We start from the raw sequence: 17,748 nt of genomic DNA on the forward strand, positions 1-17,748 counted from the left end.
GCATAGGTGAGCCAAAGAACATAAAGCGTCTCCGTTCTGGAGACCTGCTTATTGATACCATATCGGCCACCCAGTCTGCTTCTGTTACTCGACAAACCAAACTTGGACAAATATCTATAACTGTGTCAGCGCACAAAACACTTAATTCTTGTAGAGGTGTGATCTCGGAGATCGACCTTCTGTGTGTTTCAGAAGAAGAGTTCGTCTCCGAGTTAGCTGACTAAAATGTCTGTGGTGCTAGGCGGATCAAGATGCGAAAGGAAGGTAAGTTGATTGATACGAAACACGTGATCTTTACCTTCAACACGCCTGTTCTGCCTAAGAATATTAAGGCCGGATACTAAAATTGTCCTGTAAGACCTTATATTCCTAGCCCTATGCGATCTTGTCGTGGCAGCATCACATGCGCCTGATGCTCACAGATTGGCCACGATTCTGAAAATTGTACCGCTGCGCCTTCGTGTATAAATTGCAAGGGTCAGCACCCAGCATTTTCACGCCTGTGCCCAAAATGGAAATCCGAAAAAGAAGTGCAGACTGCAAAAGTTACCAGGAACATCTCGTATGCTGAAGCCAGAAAACTAGTTCAAAGCACACAGCTCCAACAAAACAAATCATATGCCAGTGCAGTTAAAACAACACGTAGCATTGCCACCCAAACATCAATAGGCATGCAGACTGTACCAAATAAAACCCAACCGACCACATCCAACAAGAAAATGGCAAATTCAACTCATTTAATACAAAATAAAGAAACAGTCATTCAAAGTAAACCCAAAACTGCCACTAAAAAAGTATCAAATAAAAATAGAAGTTCCAGCAATAGCTCTTTTGACGAAATGATTTCTGAATCTGCGGATTCAGAGAGTATGGAAGTAGATGAGGGTCTAGAAATTCCCAGGCATCTACTTCCACGAGAAAACAAACAAGAGCACAGAAAGAACAAAAACCAATCATAATGGCCACCCTCGTCTCATGGAACTGTCGCGGTTTCCACCGAAATTTGCTTGTCATCAAAGCCATAATTAATGCTTATCATCCTGTATGCTTCGCAATAAAGGAAACAAATCTAAAACCAGAACAACAGGCAAAACTTAGGATAGGAGGTTTTCTTTCGTCAGGAAAGATAACCTTGCAGGTGAGCGTGCCAGTGGAGGTGTAGGTCTCCTCACCTCACTGGATTATCCCTCAAATGTGCTTTCTTTGACGACATCCCTCCAAGTTGTCGCTACTCAAACAAATTTTGATATTGTTGTTACAGTCGTTTCTCTGTATTTGCCTCCAAATGAGCATATTGATCAGGAAGATTTAAATGGTCTTATAGAGCAGCTGCATGAGCCATTTATCTTAATAGGAGATTTTAACGGCCATAGTCTGCTCTGGGGTAGTAAAGATACAAATTGCCGAGGAAGACAAATTGAGCAGATGATCGAAGATCATAGCCTCTGTCTCCTGAGTAATGGACAGGATACTTACTTCCATGTGGCTTCAAGGACATTCCACGCTCTCGACCTTGCCATCTGTTCACCATCTCTGTTGCCATTTTGCACTTTTAGTGTCAGAAATGATCTTTACAACAGCGATCATTATCCCATTTTTGTGTCTCTTGCACGAAGAGAAGAAACCCCATGTCAAAACTCCCTCGGTTTATCCTGGACAGGGCAGACTGGGAACTCTTCTCTTCCTCTGCTGACCTCACAGAGAAAATGGTAAAAGATGTGCATATCGATGATGCTGTTAAAGCTGTCACTAATACTATTATTCAAGCAGCTATGCTCTCCATTCCTAGAACATCAGGAAAAATACTAAAATGTACGAAACCTTGGTGGAATTGTGACTGTCATGAAGCAATGAAAAACAGATAAAAGCATGGGGAATTTTTCGTAGATATCCTACTCTGCGAAACCTCATAGCATTTAAAAGACCCAAAGCAAATGTACGAACGGTAAGAAGGCAGAGCCAAAGGCATTTCTGGATTTCATATGTGTCCTCAATAACATCCTCTATGCCTAGTAAGCGGGTTTGGGAAAGAGTTCGAAAAGCATGTGGAATATATAAAGACTACTCACTTTCCTTTCTGGAAAAAGATGGCCAACTCTCCATAAAAGAACTTGCGAATACTATTGGTGAGACATTTGCTGCCGTTTCTTCCAGCAGAAACTATTCACCTGCATTTCTCTCTATCAAGCAGCACTCTGAAATAAATCCCATCGCATTCAACTCTTCCAAATCTGAGCCGTACAATAGAGAATTTACTATGGTTGAATTAAGGAGAGCTTTGTTGCAGACACATAGGTCTTGTCCGGGTCTAGATGGCGTGTATTATGAAATGCTAAAGCATCTGTCCTATAAGTCACTGAGTGCCCTTCTCACACTTTACAATAGAGTGTGGAAGGAGCGAACTTTTCCCAGTGCATGGAGAAGAGCTGTTGTGATTCCTATTGCTAAGCCAGGGAAAGACCCGAGGAATCCCTCGAACTATCGGCCAATTGCTCTTACAAGTTCCGTATGCAAACTGTTTGAAAAAATGGTAAACAGCTGCTTAGTTTATTTCTTGGAGAAGATTAATATAATTTCGCCTTATCAAAGCGGTTTTCGAAAAGGAAGAACAACGATAGATAACATGCTCCTTTTGGAGACATCTATTCGTAAAGCTTTTGTAAGAAGAAATCACCTTCTCTCAATTTTCTTTGATATAGAGAAAGCTTATGATAAGACATGGAGATATGGTATACTTCGTGATCTTCATGATAATGGCCTGCGTGGCAACCTACCATTTTTCATTCAAAATTTTTTGGAATCTAGAACTTTTTAAGTAAGGATTGGCTGTTTTGTCAGAAGTTTTTAAACAGGAAGAGGGTGTGCTTCAAAGCTGTGTGCGTAGTGTAACCCTGTTCAGCCTAAATACAAACTCTGTATTAAAACAACTTCCTCCCACCATTTCAGATTTTTTGTATGTTGATGACCTACAAATTAGCTGTCGAGAAGTAGATATGAGACATGTAGAGTGGCAGCTCCAGATCGCTTTGAACAGGGTTCAGGAATGGGCAGTCAAACAAGGATTTACGGTTTCGAAGCAGAAGACTCTGTGCGTGCACTTTTGCAGAAAGCGAGGTCTCCATCCTGAGCCTGAATTATATCTGAATGGGTCAATGATTCCAGTTACACCTGAAGTAAAAAATTTTTAGGAATAATTTGTTCGACCGAAAATTGACTTTCCTTTCTCACATCTCACATCCTTAAAGCTGAGAAAGAAGTTTTTAAAAACACTAAATATTTTAAACGTATTGGCGAACACCTCCTGGGGTGCAGAGCGTTGCTCTATGCTTCTCATTTACAGAGCGCTTGTCCGCTCTAAACTGGATTATGGCTCAGTTGTTTACGGATCCGCCCGGTCATCAGTATTGTTAAAACTGGATCCTGTTCACCATCAAGCTCTGCGGATTTGTTCAGGAGCTTTCAGGACTTCTCCTGTCCAGAGCCTGTATGTGGACTCTAACGAACCATCACTTTATCCGAGACGTGAGCAATTGTCCCTTTTACAATATTTTAATATCCTATCGCAACCTAAACATCCTAATAAGCTGGGCTTACTTGATAATGCATGTAACAGATTATTTGAAACACGTCCATCCTGTGTTCCTACCTTTGCTTTAAGAGTTCGCCCTGTCGTTGAGGAACATTCCCTCTCTAATATGCACCCCCAAGTACAGAATTTTGAAATCCCACCTTGGGAAAATTCACGGATTCAGCTTCTTGATGTTTTCAAACATCACGTGAAGGCAAGCACTAACGAGATCGTTTACAGACAACTCTTCGCTGAGCACAGGCACAAACATAGCAGTTATCATCCGATATACACAGATGGATCAAAGTCAAATGATCATGTCGGGATGGCATTTGTATTCGAAGATTACATAGAGGGCAGATGCCTGCACCATGCTTTCTCAGTTCTAACATTTGAACTAACTGCAATATATTATGGACTTCTGTACATCTCAAAACTCTGCCACAAAAAATTCATAGTTTATACAGACTCGTATAGTGCTCTTAAAACTTTGGAAGCTTTTCCCAACACTCAAAATCCTGTTGTAGTGGATGTTCTGAAAATTCATATAAACTTAAAGATTTGAGGATATGAAATCCTGTACTGCTGGGTTCCCGAGCACACGAGAATAAAGGGAAACGAGCTTGCAGACATCGTGGCAAAATCTGCTGTTGAACTGTCCAGTCGCCTTATCCCTTTTAGAGACATCTGCTGTGTCATCTAGGGTAAGATCCAAAAAAATGGCAGCAAATTTGGGACGTTCAGCTTAACAACAAGTTGAGAAATGTAAAGCCCAGAATCGAGCATTGGGATTTTGCTGGAAATCGTAAGGAGGAAGTTCTTTTGACTCGCCTTAGAATTGGTCACACTAGAGTGACACGTAACTATCTTTTAAAAGCTGAAAATGAGCCTGTTTGTTTAAATTGTAATGTTTGTTTATCTGTCCATCATATTTTAATTGAGTGTCCGTATTTTAATAGTCTTCGTCAGAAACATTTTAATAGCTGTGACTTGCCTCTCAACCGTTTAATCGGAAGAGAGGTCAATTGTAATTTATTTTATTATTTAATAGAGACTGGCTTTTATTACCTAATGTAATTTGTTTTGATGATTGTGTCTTGGATTTTAATGTCTGCTTTTACCTTGTTTTTATATGACTGCATCCTCTGGATTTGTTACATTTGTCCACTTGTTTTTATTTATTGTAGTTTAATTTCATAATTTTTGATCATCTCACCTTGTGTTTGGCGCATCATAATCATCTTTGGTTTTGCGCCAAAAACCCCACTCCCTCACTCTATAAGAACTGGATTAGCCTCGTGTTGAACTGGTGATCATGAGTAATAATTAAATAAAATGTACAATTGTTATCCAATGTATATATCTTAAATTTTATTAAGTTTCTTAAGTGGAAATGTAAACAAAATTATCAAACAAAGTGTACCAAGAATAATTAAGAATAAATGTCCTCTGGGATTTATTGAATAATTAAGTAAATTTGCTACACAGTACAAGTAATACCATAATTAATTTACCTCTTAGCACAGCCAACGTACATTACGCGAATAGACTGGAATTTTCTCGAAACATACCTGGAAAACCTGGAAAAGTCAGGGAATTTCATTCTCCTGTTTGAGTGGCAACCCTGATTTATCAGTTGTAAGATATTTCAGTTAAATTCAATTTAATATCAGTATTAAAATATTTCATTATTGATTATTAGGATGTTTTTATCTGGCAATCATATCAGTGCCATGTATAGTGCTCTGCACTGATAAATTTTAAGGTGTTTTAATTTCTCTGTGACGTTTGAAATATCTTTTGCTTACTGATTATTATCGTGTTTTTGTCATCATTCAAAGAATGTGTCATGAACTGGAAACAAGTCTTTCACAAGACTTCCACTAAAATTTGATAATTCATCTCTCAATTAATGTCAGACTTATTTGCCATCATCCTGATATTCTACAGATCTTTCTATAAACATTGTTTACGATCGTCGTATTAGAATGGCACCGACATGGATGACGCAGTTTAGGTTTTAAATATCCTTAATAAATTCTACGACTCTTGGTGTATTTAAATCAAACTGAAGACATTTAATAATATAACATTCACACGTAAACATTTAGTAATAATTTAGGAGTACAGATAAGCTTAAAATAAGAATTTACAACCGTTACAGGCCAGCTATGCTTTTAGCGACCGAATTCTACAAACGACAAATCTCAAAAGCGTGTTGACAACGCAAGGCAATGAAAAGGTAGAAATTAATTCGACGGGCGTGGAAGTGAACATACTCCCACCCTATCAGGTTTAGTCCTGATACACAGGCAACGGTGAAAGTTTATTAATTCCTCTCTTGAAAACACCAGTTTTAGTTTTGACAGTGGCTTCGCGAACTAAGCCGTCCTTGCCCGGATGGACATCGATGATCCGTCCTATAGGCCAAGCTAGCGGTGGAGATCCATCTTCGATGATAAGAACCACTGTGTCGATTTTTAGATTGGGTCTGTTGTACTGCCACTTGGATCTCTGCTGAAGAGAAGTCAAGTATTCCTTTTTCCATCGCTTCCAGAAACCCAGACGTAGATTCTGTACAAGTTCCCACCTAGAACTCCTTGTGCAAACAGTCTGATGGGTCTCTGGAAAGGAAGTTAAAGTATCATCTGTAATAAAATGAGAAGGGGTTAAAACATTAATGGAGTAAATATCAGTATCATTCACGTAATTAAGTGGACGTGAATTCAAAATAGCATCGATCTGGGTAAGTAGCGTTGACAACTCTTCGTAAGTTAAAAGAGTCTCTTTCAATACTCTTCTCAAATGAAATTTCGCTGAGCAAATGCAGGCTTCCCATATTCCTCCGAAGTGGGGCAAAGCAGGCGGTATAAAATGCCATTCAATAGATGACTTAGTTAGTTCTCGGGAAACTGATTCTGTTGCATACAAGGAAGACCGAATCTGATTTAGTTCTTGTAGTTTTTGTCATGCTCCCACAAAATTGGTACCGTTGTCACTGTAAATGTGCCGTGGTGCACCGCGACGTGAAATGAAACGTCTAAATGCCGCGATAAACGAGTCTGCCGTCAGGTCACTGACTGCTTCTATATGCACAGCTTTAGTCGACAAGCAAACAAACAGAGCTATATAGCCTTTTGTTGTTTTAGAACCACGACCCTTATTAAATTTCATAGTAATAGGACCAGCGTAATCCACACCAGATGCCTAAAAAGGTCGTTCCAAAGTCACACGATGTTCAGGTAAGTCACCCATCAATTGCGGATTTAAAGCAGCTTTAAATCGATGACATATTAAGCAATCGTTGACACAACTGCATATCAGTTTCTTTCCTCTAATTATCCAGTAAGATTGTCTGATGAGGTGTGATAATAAAGAAGGACCAGCATGAAGATAAGTAATATGAAGTTCTTTCACTAGTAATTCGCTAAATTTATGTCAAGAAGGAAGTATGACAGGATGTTTGATGTTAAATGCTAAAGATGAATTTCGAAGACGTCCTCCTACCTGTAGACCTTCGTAGACCATCTTTATCTACGAAGGGATATAGAGAATGTAGTTGGCTCTTCTTGGGTAAAGGTTTCTCTTCTTTTATACATTGTAAATCATCTTTGAAATAATGATTCTGAATCCAACGAATAATGAAATTTTCTGCTACTCGAATCTCTAGAAATGTTAGCGGCATAAGGCAGCTGGAGTTAATGCCACTACGTGAAATGTTCTGAGTAACATGATGCTTCTTGCAATTAGTAATAAATCTTTGGCAGTAAGCCAGAATACAAACAATTTTACAACGCGAAGAATAATGCTCGAACAAATTAGCTAACAAATCATTCGATTCACGTATATGAGAAATAAAAATAGGATCAGATCTTTGTTCGGCCTTTACTTCAGTATCATCTTCAGATTTTAATTCATATTTAGGCCATTTTTCCTCTTCCTGACGCAACCATGGTGGACCATTCCACCACAAAGTATAATTTGGTAGGAGTTGAGGTTCAATACCACGAGAAGCAATGTCTGCAGGATTCATTTTATAGGGAACATGATTCCAATGTTTAATAGGTATGACTTCTATGATTTGAGATGTTCCGTTTCCACAAAAGTTTTCCACTTACGTGGATGAGCTGATAGCCAAGACAGAACTACCTTGGAATCCGTCCACGCAAAGATTTCAAAATCAAACTTCTTTAAAATATTCAATAGAGATCGCATTAATCTGGTCAACAAATACGCAGCACAAAGTTCTAATCGAGGAATGGATACTTGCTTTATAGGCACGACTTTAGTACTTGATACCAAAAGATTAACCTTAACCGTACCATTGCACTTTTGGCGACAGTAAATGGCTGCTGCATAGGCCTGCGAAGATGCATCAGAAAATCCATGTAGTTGGATAACACTGTCCATTGTAAGTATGACACATCTCGGAATTTCACAATTATTGATTTGACTGAATGTCTCTTGAAATTTAAACCAATCATCTGAGATATGCTGGGGAACAACTGAATCCCAGTCGCCTTTAACTAACCATAGTTTTTGATAAAATATTTTAATCAATATAGTGCAAGGAGATAAGAGACCTAAAGGATCGAAAATGCGAGCAGATTCTGCCAATATGCCTCTCTTTGTTATAGGTACGTTGATGTGCAGTGTAGCTTTAAAACTGAAGGTATCAGTAGGTGAATTCAAAAAAAGTCCTAAGACTTTCAAACTCGAATTAGGAGATATCTCAAAATCAGAATTCAATGAACAATGTTCCTTAAATTCAGTTAAGAATTCTACAGAATTTGAATTCCACTTCCTCAAGTCAAAACCATGTGCATGTAAAATTGAAGATATTTTCTTGCAGACAGATACTGCATCATCAACTGTATTTGCACCCGACAATAAGTCGTCCATATACATATCCTCTTGCAATATACGAGATACATCTGATTCCTCTTTAGACTCTAAGGCTACCTGCTTCAGACATCGAGTTGCTAAAAATGAAGCAGAGGAAAGACCATAAGTAACTGTTTTCAACTTGTACATGCACATTTTATCACTGGAATTGTATCGCCAAAGTATCAACTGATAATTCTGATCTTCAGGGGCTACCATCACCTGACGATACATCATCTCCACATCGGCTGTGAAAACAATTTTAGGAAATCGAAAATTAATCAAAATCTCAAAAATATCTCTTTGTAATTTCGGACCTACCCCTAAAAGAGAATTCAATGATATACCATTTTCAGATTTACAGGATGCATCAAAAACTACTCTTAATTTTGTTCTTGTGCTAAAAGGTTTAATTACCGCATGATGAGGAAGATAAAACTTTTCTGTATCCGATCTGTTAGATAAATCATCAATCACAGTCATATGTCCTAACTGTTCATATTCATGTATGAAATCTTTATACTGTTTTTCAAATTCCGGATTATCTTTGAATTTTCGTTCCATGGAACGCAACCTAGAAATTGCTGCCGGTTTTGAATCACCCAATTTAATGCGATTTATAAAATGGAAGTTTTACAACAAATCGTCCATCTGATTTAACAGCATGAGTGTTTTGAAAATGTGATTCACAAAATTGTTCCTCAGGTGTCAGAAATTCCTTTTTCCCAACATCAACAATATCCTCCATTTCACAGAAACGCTTAAGTTCATAATCAATATTTATATCATCTTCTAACTTTATGAAGTGCGAATTTGCTGTTTTTGGGCCTTCCATATTATTTCCCACCTTCCCAGCAATCACCCAACCGAAAATTGTATTTTGAGCTACAGGCTCATTTTTCGAACCATATATTTGGCTACATCTTAAAACGGAGAAAAAATAATCAGCTCCTAAAATCAAATCAATTTCTTTGGGTTGAGCAAAATTCGGATCCGCTAACAGAATAGATTTAATGTATTCTATATGCTTTACATTAATCACTTGTTCCGGCAATGGCAAAGTTAACCTATCCAAAATGTATGCGCTAACATCAATTACTTCATTATTTAACTTTGACTGAATTTTAAAATCAACAAAACCACGAGTTTTGAAAGCTGGCACTTCGCCAATTCCACGCAAAAGTAACCTTTGATTCGTTCTTTTTAATCCTAATCTTCAAACAGCTCGTTCAGAAATAAACGAACTTTCACTTCCTGAATCCAATAATAATTTAATTTCGATAGTTTCGCCACTGGATGAAAATGCGAGTGCGAGAACTGTAGGCAAAATCGCCGAGTTGCAATTTTGAATCATATTACTGACAACTACCTGAACTTGACCCTCGCATGATTCATTCGAAATTCTTTCTGGAGTGCTTTCGTTTTCATTTGGAGCTTTTAAAAGCTGTACGTTGTTAGCTTTAATATCTTCATGCAACAAACTATTATGCGTTTTTGAATTACACAAATTACACTTTAACTGTGAATTACAGTTTTTGATTAGATGTGAATTTAAACATAAAAAACACAATCCTCGTTTTCGTACAAAGTTCTTTCAAGCAGAAACATCCAAATTCTTAAATTTAACGCATTTATATAACACATGAAGTCCGTTACGTTTCGAACATTTAGTAATACTAAATTTAGAATTCTGTAATGTTTTAGAAGTAACATTACTACTTTTACCAACAACTTTAGCTTCCGCTTCTTTATTTATGATAATTTTGAGAGATGAACACCTTAAATTTAAAAATTCAAAAAATGATTCCAATGTAGGAAAATCATCTTCCGCTGTTTTCTGTGCCCATAACTTTCGAGTTTCTGAATCTACCTTTTGAAGCAACATAAATATTAACCATGGATCCCTAGAAGTTGCTTCATCACCAAGAGCTTTTAAACCTCTGATAACTTCATCGGAAGTATCAGCTAATTGTTGTAATTAAGACACAATAACACGCCGAATAAATACTAATTCAGAAGTCAAACAACAAAAATCAGCGTTATATTTACAAAATTTTCACAAGACTAGTTTCGATGGTTTTACCGAACCACCATCTTCAGCTGCAAAACCGCAAATGAATTTGTGCTTTCATTCGACCGAATTCTAAGAACGACAAATCTCAAAAGCGTGTGGCCAACGCAGGGCAACGATAAGGTAGAAATTAATTCGACAGGCGTGGAAGTGAACAAACATTCTTCAACATTTGCTGAGAGTTCTCTTTACAAACAGAACTTGGTGATACAGGCTTAACTTCATTTTCAGTTGTTTTTTCGCACTGTTTGGGATTTATGCATACTGCCTGAATATCTCTGTATAGGGTAAATAATTTTCTGCCTGTACTTGTCTCATATATTGAACTGTTTTAGTAGCATTTCTCCTAAGTTTAAAAGAAAACTTATGTTCATTGTTTGCTCCATGTTACTTACATTGTAACATTTTTTCACCAATTTAATAAAATGATGCAATGTTTCCCAAGATTCTTGTTGGGTGGCATTGGAATGTTGCTTGTTTATTGATGAAGGTTGAATGATTGCCAGTTGTTCTTTTATCTTGACCATAATAAAATCAATCTCACTACTTAATTGTCAATTTACGAGTTCATAAAAAATTAGAAATACGAAATAGATGATTCTTTATTTTGTTTGTTTGTTAGTGTGGCTTCTGCATTATGATTACTTTCAGTATATAAATTGAAGAAAAATTTTACGTGTATATATCTGTGATTTAACTTTTTAACTTTCTGGGAATGGCCAGATTTTTTATTAATTTTTAAAGGTATCCTTAATAATGTTATTTCCAGTCATTAAATCAGTCACTGTTTTGGTCATTAAATTGTTATCATGTAGTTTTGTATCCAGAATCTGTGTTGATACAGTTTTTCGAATTTTCATTATACTTCTTTTATTTTCCATAGATTCTGAAGTAGCAGTTCAGCCATCTAATGAAGAAGCAGATGATCCAGAGGATGATCCAGAGTATAATTTCCTTGATGATGATGAGGATCTAGATGAATTAGATCTTCGCTATGACAGAAAAAATGTCAAAATTCCAAGTAATGAATCATATCTATATCAGTTTTATTTTAGACTAGCTTAATGTAAGATATAAGCAATGCTGGGAGAGCGATACATATAAGCTAAGGTGAGATATACACCTCTCAAAGCCAAAATAGGAAGAACTATAAAAAGGATACAGATAATAATATTTGTTCTGAAATATTTTGTAGCAAAAATACTCATACTAATAGGGTTCATATGGTGGTCCATAAGAGTCCTTAGAAGTGCTTAATTTCGGCCAAAATTGGTAGAAGGTCCTTAATTTTAATCACTTGAAATTTCTGTCTGTTTCTACGACTGCCATTTTTAATGTGGATTAGCATTTTAGAGGAAATTTTTGGCAATTCACTGACAAATAGAGTTATCTTTCAAATGCATTCATGAGTTATAATTTGTTCCTATTTCTAATTAATATAAATGGTGGGATACTAGAGTTTCTGGGCAATAAGTGAAACATAAGCATTTTGAAATTATTTCATTTTTTCTAATAAACACCTCTTAAGCAACTTTTCACTTTTGGGGATGTGAATTCTTTTATTAAATGGTTCTAAATTTGGTTAGTTATCAACATCTTGGCGATTTTAATATCTGTTTCTATAGAAAATTTTTAATCCTGAGATCTGGGAATTTTTCAATGATTTTTTTAAAACATTGTAACATTGATATATTTCATTAAAATAAGGGTAATGTATTGAAATTATATTTGAAAAATAACTTTAAAGTAAAACATTTTTATTTTTTGCTGTCATATTATAAAGTTCCATTTGAAAAATAACTTTAAAGTAAAACATTTTTATTTTTTGCTGTTATATTATAAAGTTCCATTTTGGCCACTTATTATGCAATATTTTGAATCTGAAGAATAAACAAAGTATAATGCTATAAAAGCACAATTTACGATACAGTTCTTAGCAAAAGCAAAATAGCTATGTAATTAATTAAAGTGTCTTTTTAATTGCATCACCACAAGCTGTAATTGATTTTGTTAGCATAAGAACGGGCCTTTATATTCCAAGTCCTTTTTAAGTAAGAGTCTTATTTAAACCTTTGTCTGACTTTGTAGTTACTTTCAGACATAGCGATAACTTGTTTCACATCTGTTGGGGGGTTTTGGACTATTTAACTTTTACCAGATCGAGTAAACCCTCGTAGGTACATTGTGCAGAATTTGATAAGTTGGGAGACAAAGCATGCACAAACTAGTGAGAACATAATTTTGCATATTGAGACAAAGTTCTAATTATTATAAAAGATGATTAAAGAGAAGGAAATTCAATATAAATTAGCCAAAATGTCTGGGAAGGCTTCAAATTAGAAAGATGCATAAATATTTTGTTGAGTATAGTTGCTATCAAACATTTATGTTTTATAGCTTTTAATGTGCAATATCGTTTAAGAAGCAATGTTATAAATTACATGTATTTTAAACTGTGAAATTTTATTAGATTGTGATTTTAATAGAGCTTTTTTAACAAATGTTGTTAAAACATAAATAAAATTTAATAGTGGCCATGTAAATCCATAATGACTAAGGTTATCGACCGTATTTTATTACTTATAACTAACTGCGTACCTTTAAAAATAATCTCTGCATATTAAAGCAGTTATTGCCTTTCATTAATCCTTAGCATAGTCACAAAGTAAAACAGAAAAATGTAAAAATTCATGTGAAACTTATTCTTCACATCTAATGAGACTTAAAATAATACAAAACAACTTATCACCTCTGGTACTTTGGCTAATTGGAACCTTAAAGTATAAGTGGGTTTAAACTCCTGGAACTTTACATGAAGCTACGACACAAAATGTGTTAGACAGAGCCCAAATAACTTTCAAAACTTGCCAATCATGCCTGCATAAGGCCTTTCAGGTATGTTCTGATGAGCAAGTCTCTCTCTAGGTAAGTAGCAGCAATGACAACAGCCAGTCTTTTGTTATGAATCATGCTGATTATGATTTTATTTCTCATTTTAACATATGCCGCTTGACATAAAATCTACCTGCTGTTTACTAAACCTCCAGACTGAGCAAGTAAGTATGTGACAAAATGAGACACACGCATGCACGCACAAAAAAAAAAAAAAAAAAAAAAAAAAAAAACGTAAAGCTAACTGTTAGTAAAACATAAATAATCAGTTATTTCTTTCAAATATGTCCAACTAAAGTGTAAAATATTTAATGATACTTGATAAATTTCATAAAGTTTATTTTATTCTCAAACTTATTAATAATTTTGTTAATTAAGTTATCTTTAATAATAATGCATCCTACTTATGGATCTATTTTAATTTTAGGATGGTGTTACAAAAGTGAAGTTCAGATATAGATAATATTTTTAATGGAATTTATTCAGTTCCCATTTGCACATAGGTTCTTAATTTTTTTTTATTCATGGTTCTTAAAAGTCCTTAAAAGTACTTAATTTCCATGTGCAGAAATGTGTACGAACCCTGATTAATGCAGAGTTTTGAACCATAGTTTTATTAATGAGTACAAAAAATACTATATATTTTCATATTAAGGTTCATGACCTGATATATGATGCTGCATTCTTTAATTTCAAATCTTGTTTATGTATTTGTAGCTAGTAAAACGTGCTTATTTATTTAAAGCTCAGTTTATTAGTTTATACTTCCCTTCTTATTTCTAGCTGATTTTATATAGATACAATGGTTGTAAAAATTAAGAGAACAAATACAAAAACTTGTGTAATTGGAAAGATTTTGTAACCAAGAACATGCAACTTGCACAAGAATTTTATTTTGTCATACTTGACATGTCTTCAAAACAGAATAACATATTTCTGTAAAAAAATTAATTTATATATGAACATAGGAAATATGATATAAAATGGGCTGGGGAAAAGTTGATATTACAACTTTTTAGAAACCCTTAAAAAAAATAAATAAGGGATGTGGTTACTCCTGACTAAATGCGAGCTTTACAGTAATTTCGCTGTTGTTTGTTAAATTGTCCAGAAAATCCTGCTCTACCAAAATGTATTCATGATGATTAGTGCCGTGAAGCTTTTAGAGAGGGGTAGGTGGGATCTGCTGTGATGGAAGTCGGTGTCTTGGGGAATCCTATACGTGTTTTATCAGGAGAAAATGCATGTGACTCCCTCTGCTGTATTCCTTCAATGTCACTAGTGCAGCACAGTGAGAACAAGCCATTATCACCTATAAAGAAGAAGTTATTACTGGTTGCAGCCCTAAACAGCTTGATGTGATGATCAAGAATCCCATCAAGTCATTGGTGCCATTCAGATTAATGCCTGCCCATATCATGATTCCGCCACCTTTGTACCAGTGCTTTTTAAAGATGTTTTCAGGCTTATTGCATGGATTTACTTTCCTGTAGATTGTAAAACGTTTGAAATCACTCTCCAAACAATAACAAGACTCATAATTATAAAAAATGCAACTTTATTGCTGTGATATCTCTGCACTGCCTGAATCAGATGCATTTTGTAGCCTGAATTAATTGGACACAAATCATGGGTTTCAATGCATACAGCCCTCTTTTATGCAATCTGTCAATGGTATATCTGGGTAGACCTTGACCATGTTGTTCACATATATCATCAGTATATTTAAGCTATTACCAGAGATTTTGGCTGTTTTTATTCTTTAGAAATCTGTCAACGTCTGTCTTTCATTCTTCCAATCATGTACTGTTTCAAGCAATTTGTTAAATGGCTTCACCTTTCACATGCAAAAATATTATCTATCTATTTATATAATCCTTCAAATTAGAATTTGAAGTGTTCCTTTGTACTTCTTTCTGCATGTGCCGAAAGAACAGACACAAATGTTTCTGTGTATCAAAGGTGAATCACATTCATGTATGTCAGCGGTTCTCAACCTTTTGACTAACACGTATCATCTAAATAAAAATTGAAAACCTTTAGTACCACCACTATAAAGTACTACCTTTACCACCAACACTCTTAAAACCACACTTACTTAAAGTACCACCACCACTCTTAAACAAAGCTCAGATCGCATAAATTTACGAGTGTTAGAAAGAAAAAAAAAAAAAAAAAACTCAATCAGGATGCTCTTTTTTTTTTTTTTTTTTATTTTATTTTATTTTATTTTTGAAATTAATAGGAATTGTGTTACTTTCAAATTGAAACACAAATCTAAAGTAACGCATTTTTTTAAAGCTTTATAGAAAACAGTGTGTTATTTTCAGCAGAACTCATTAATATTTCAGACATTAAGAGATCTAATAACATAAATTCAAATTCTAAAATTTATGTTTTCATATTTAAAACACAAAACCAAAGCACACATTTCTTTAAGCTTTATAGAAACAATGTTGGCTAATAAAAAACAGCTACGTGAACTTGTAAAATAAGTTACAAAAATAACTTAAAGTAATTTAACTCACTGCCTCAATATAGGAATTCAAGGTATTTACCCACATGGATTTGTAGACTTGATACACTGGTTGATGCTTGGAATATGAATAACCTGTTAGTAATGAGATTTTTATGTATGCGGACTTTTCATAGCCACTTCCTAAACAAAAGAAAAAAAAAAAAAAAAAACGATTGCAAAAGAAAATTTTTAACATATAAATCAGGAATGAGTCACTCTAATGCTTTAATATAGTCTTAAAAATAAACATTAAATTTTTTCAAAAAATTTTTAAAACGCAAAGACAATCTGTAAATTAATTATTCGTTACTAATTCAGAAGTCAAACAGCAAAAATCAGCGTTATATTTAAAATTTTCGCAGGACTAGTTTCGGTGGTTTTACCGAACTACCATCGTCAGCTGCAAAGAATAATAAATAAATTAAATAATAACTGTTAAGGAATTGGCTATATGTTTTTTGTCCTTTTTGACCATTTGATTGAACAAATTAAAAATAATGTAGAAATATTTTTTTCCGATAAACATATCCCTCATTCTCAGTAGTAAAAAAGATACCCCTTGTATTCTATATATACCGGAACTGTGTCACCTAGAAAAATGAACGTTTTGCATTGTTGACATATTATTTTATTCTCATAAAATTATAGTTGATGTAAAGCAAGATATGAGATTATATTACTTCATATTGCACTGAATCAACAGTCTCAAGAGTGATTAAATTGGAGCATGAGTTGGGAGAAGGGCCATGTCAGGCAGAAGAGAAGTACTGCAAAATCTGACAATCAATATCTAGAATGGATGTCTCTGTGTAATCAATGCAAGTGCTGTTAATTTAAAATCAAATTTGAGAATGACTGTATTGTTAACTTAAGCACATGAACTCTCTGAAGATACGGTGTTGAATGCGGTCTGCATGTGCAATGTTATGGAAATGAAATCCGTAACATTATTCTGCAGTTTGCAAGTAAAAAAAAAAAGGTTATAAAATTAAAAGCATTTTAAAGCATTGTAAATTTTATATTCCCATTAAATTTTTGAAAGTGTTGTTACAATTTCTTCTCTAGGATATGTAGTTTAATAAGGGATTGTGATCAAAGGATTTATAATCAATACATAGCATGTGTTGATATAGCTTTTTAAACTCTTTAAATCATTTTATAGGCAAATATTCAGCCTTGACATGCATATGATTGCCAATGTAATAATACTCTGTCTGTTATTAAAATTATATGTTAAATCATATTATGGTGGAAATGAGGCAGAACATACTAAAATAACCACAGTATAATATTGCCAGCTCTGATTCTTGAAAAGTCTTGGTAGGAAATGCACATCAAGTAGGAAATTTGTCATTGTAAAGTATGCAAAAACTATGTGGAACAGTCCTCAGCTGGAAAGTTTCTAACTCGTGTCTGCTAACTTCTACACTGTGTGTGTATATTATTTTGCAAACAAGTTGTCAAGTACCAGCTTTATACCCTTTAAAGTTGTAAAGTTTATAACTTTTGGTTACGATATATTGAGAAAATATCAGAACTTTTACATTCTGTGGAGGTGCAAAGGAAATTGATGATCTATCATCCAAACGGTTTGTTAAGTTCATTTTTTCTATAACTGTAATGACTGCTTACATTACTACTTTGTCCCAAAATTTATCATCATTTCTGATCACTCAAGGGGGGGGAGAGAAATTACTGCAAAACTAGGTTAGATAAGTGATAAGTTTATAAAAAGTGTAAAGAGTGTAAAATAATTTTATGTTAAAATCCAGTCGAATTTAACTGTACCCTCAATTTCATAGTTATTTTCATTGA

At 34.6% G+C, this 17,748-nt stretch overlaps 1 protein-coding gene across 2 annotated transcripts in view; it reads left to right on the forward strand.

Annotated features, from left to right (window-relative positions):
* LOC118202808 (GON-4-like protein) overlaps positions 1 to 17,748 on the forward strand; it is a 177,436-nt gene that overhangs the window by 47,098 nt on the left and 112,590 nt on the right. For both annotated transcript variants that reach the window (XM_085811076.1, XM_085811077.1), the window contains exon 6: positions 11,407 to 11,544. In XM_085811076.1, coding sequence (XP_085667202.1) covers positions 11,407 to 11,544 — 138 coding nt within the window. The remainder of the gene's footprint in view (positions 1 to 11,406; positions 11,545 to 17,748) is intronic.

The sequence above is a fragment of the Stegodyphus dumicola genome, chromosome 2 (genome assembly GCF_044657685.1).
Source record: "Stegodyphus dumicola isolate Sdum_Otavi_A_Nest chromosome 2, ASM4465768v1".
In the NCBI taxonomy this organism is placed as follows: domain Eukaryota; kingdom Metazoa; phylum Arthropoda; class Arachnida; order Araneae; family Eresidae; genus Stegodyphus; species Stegodyphus dumicola.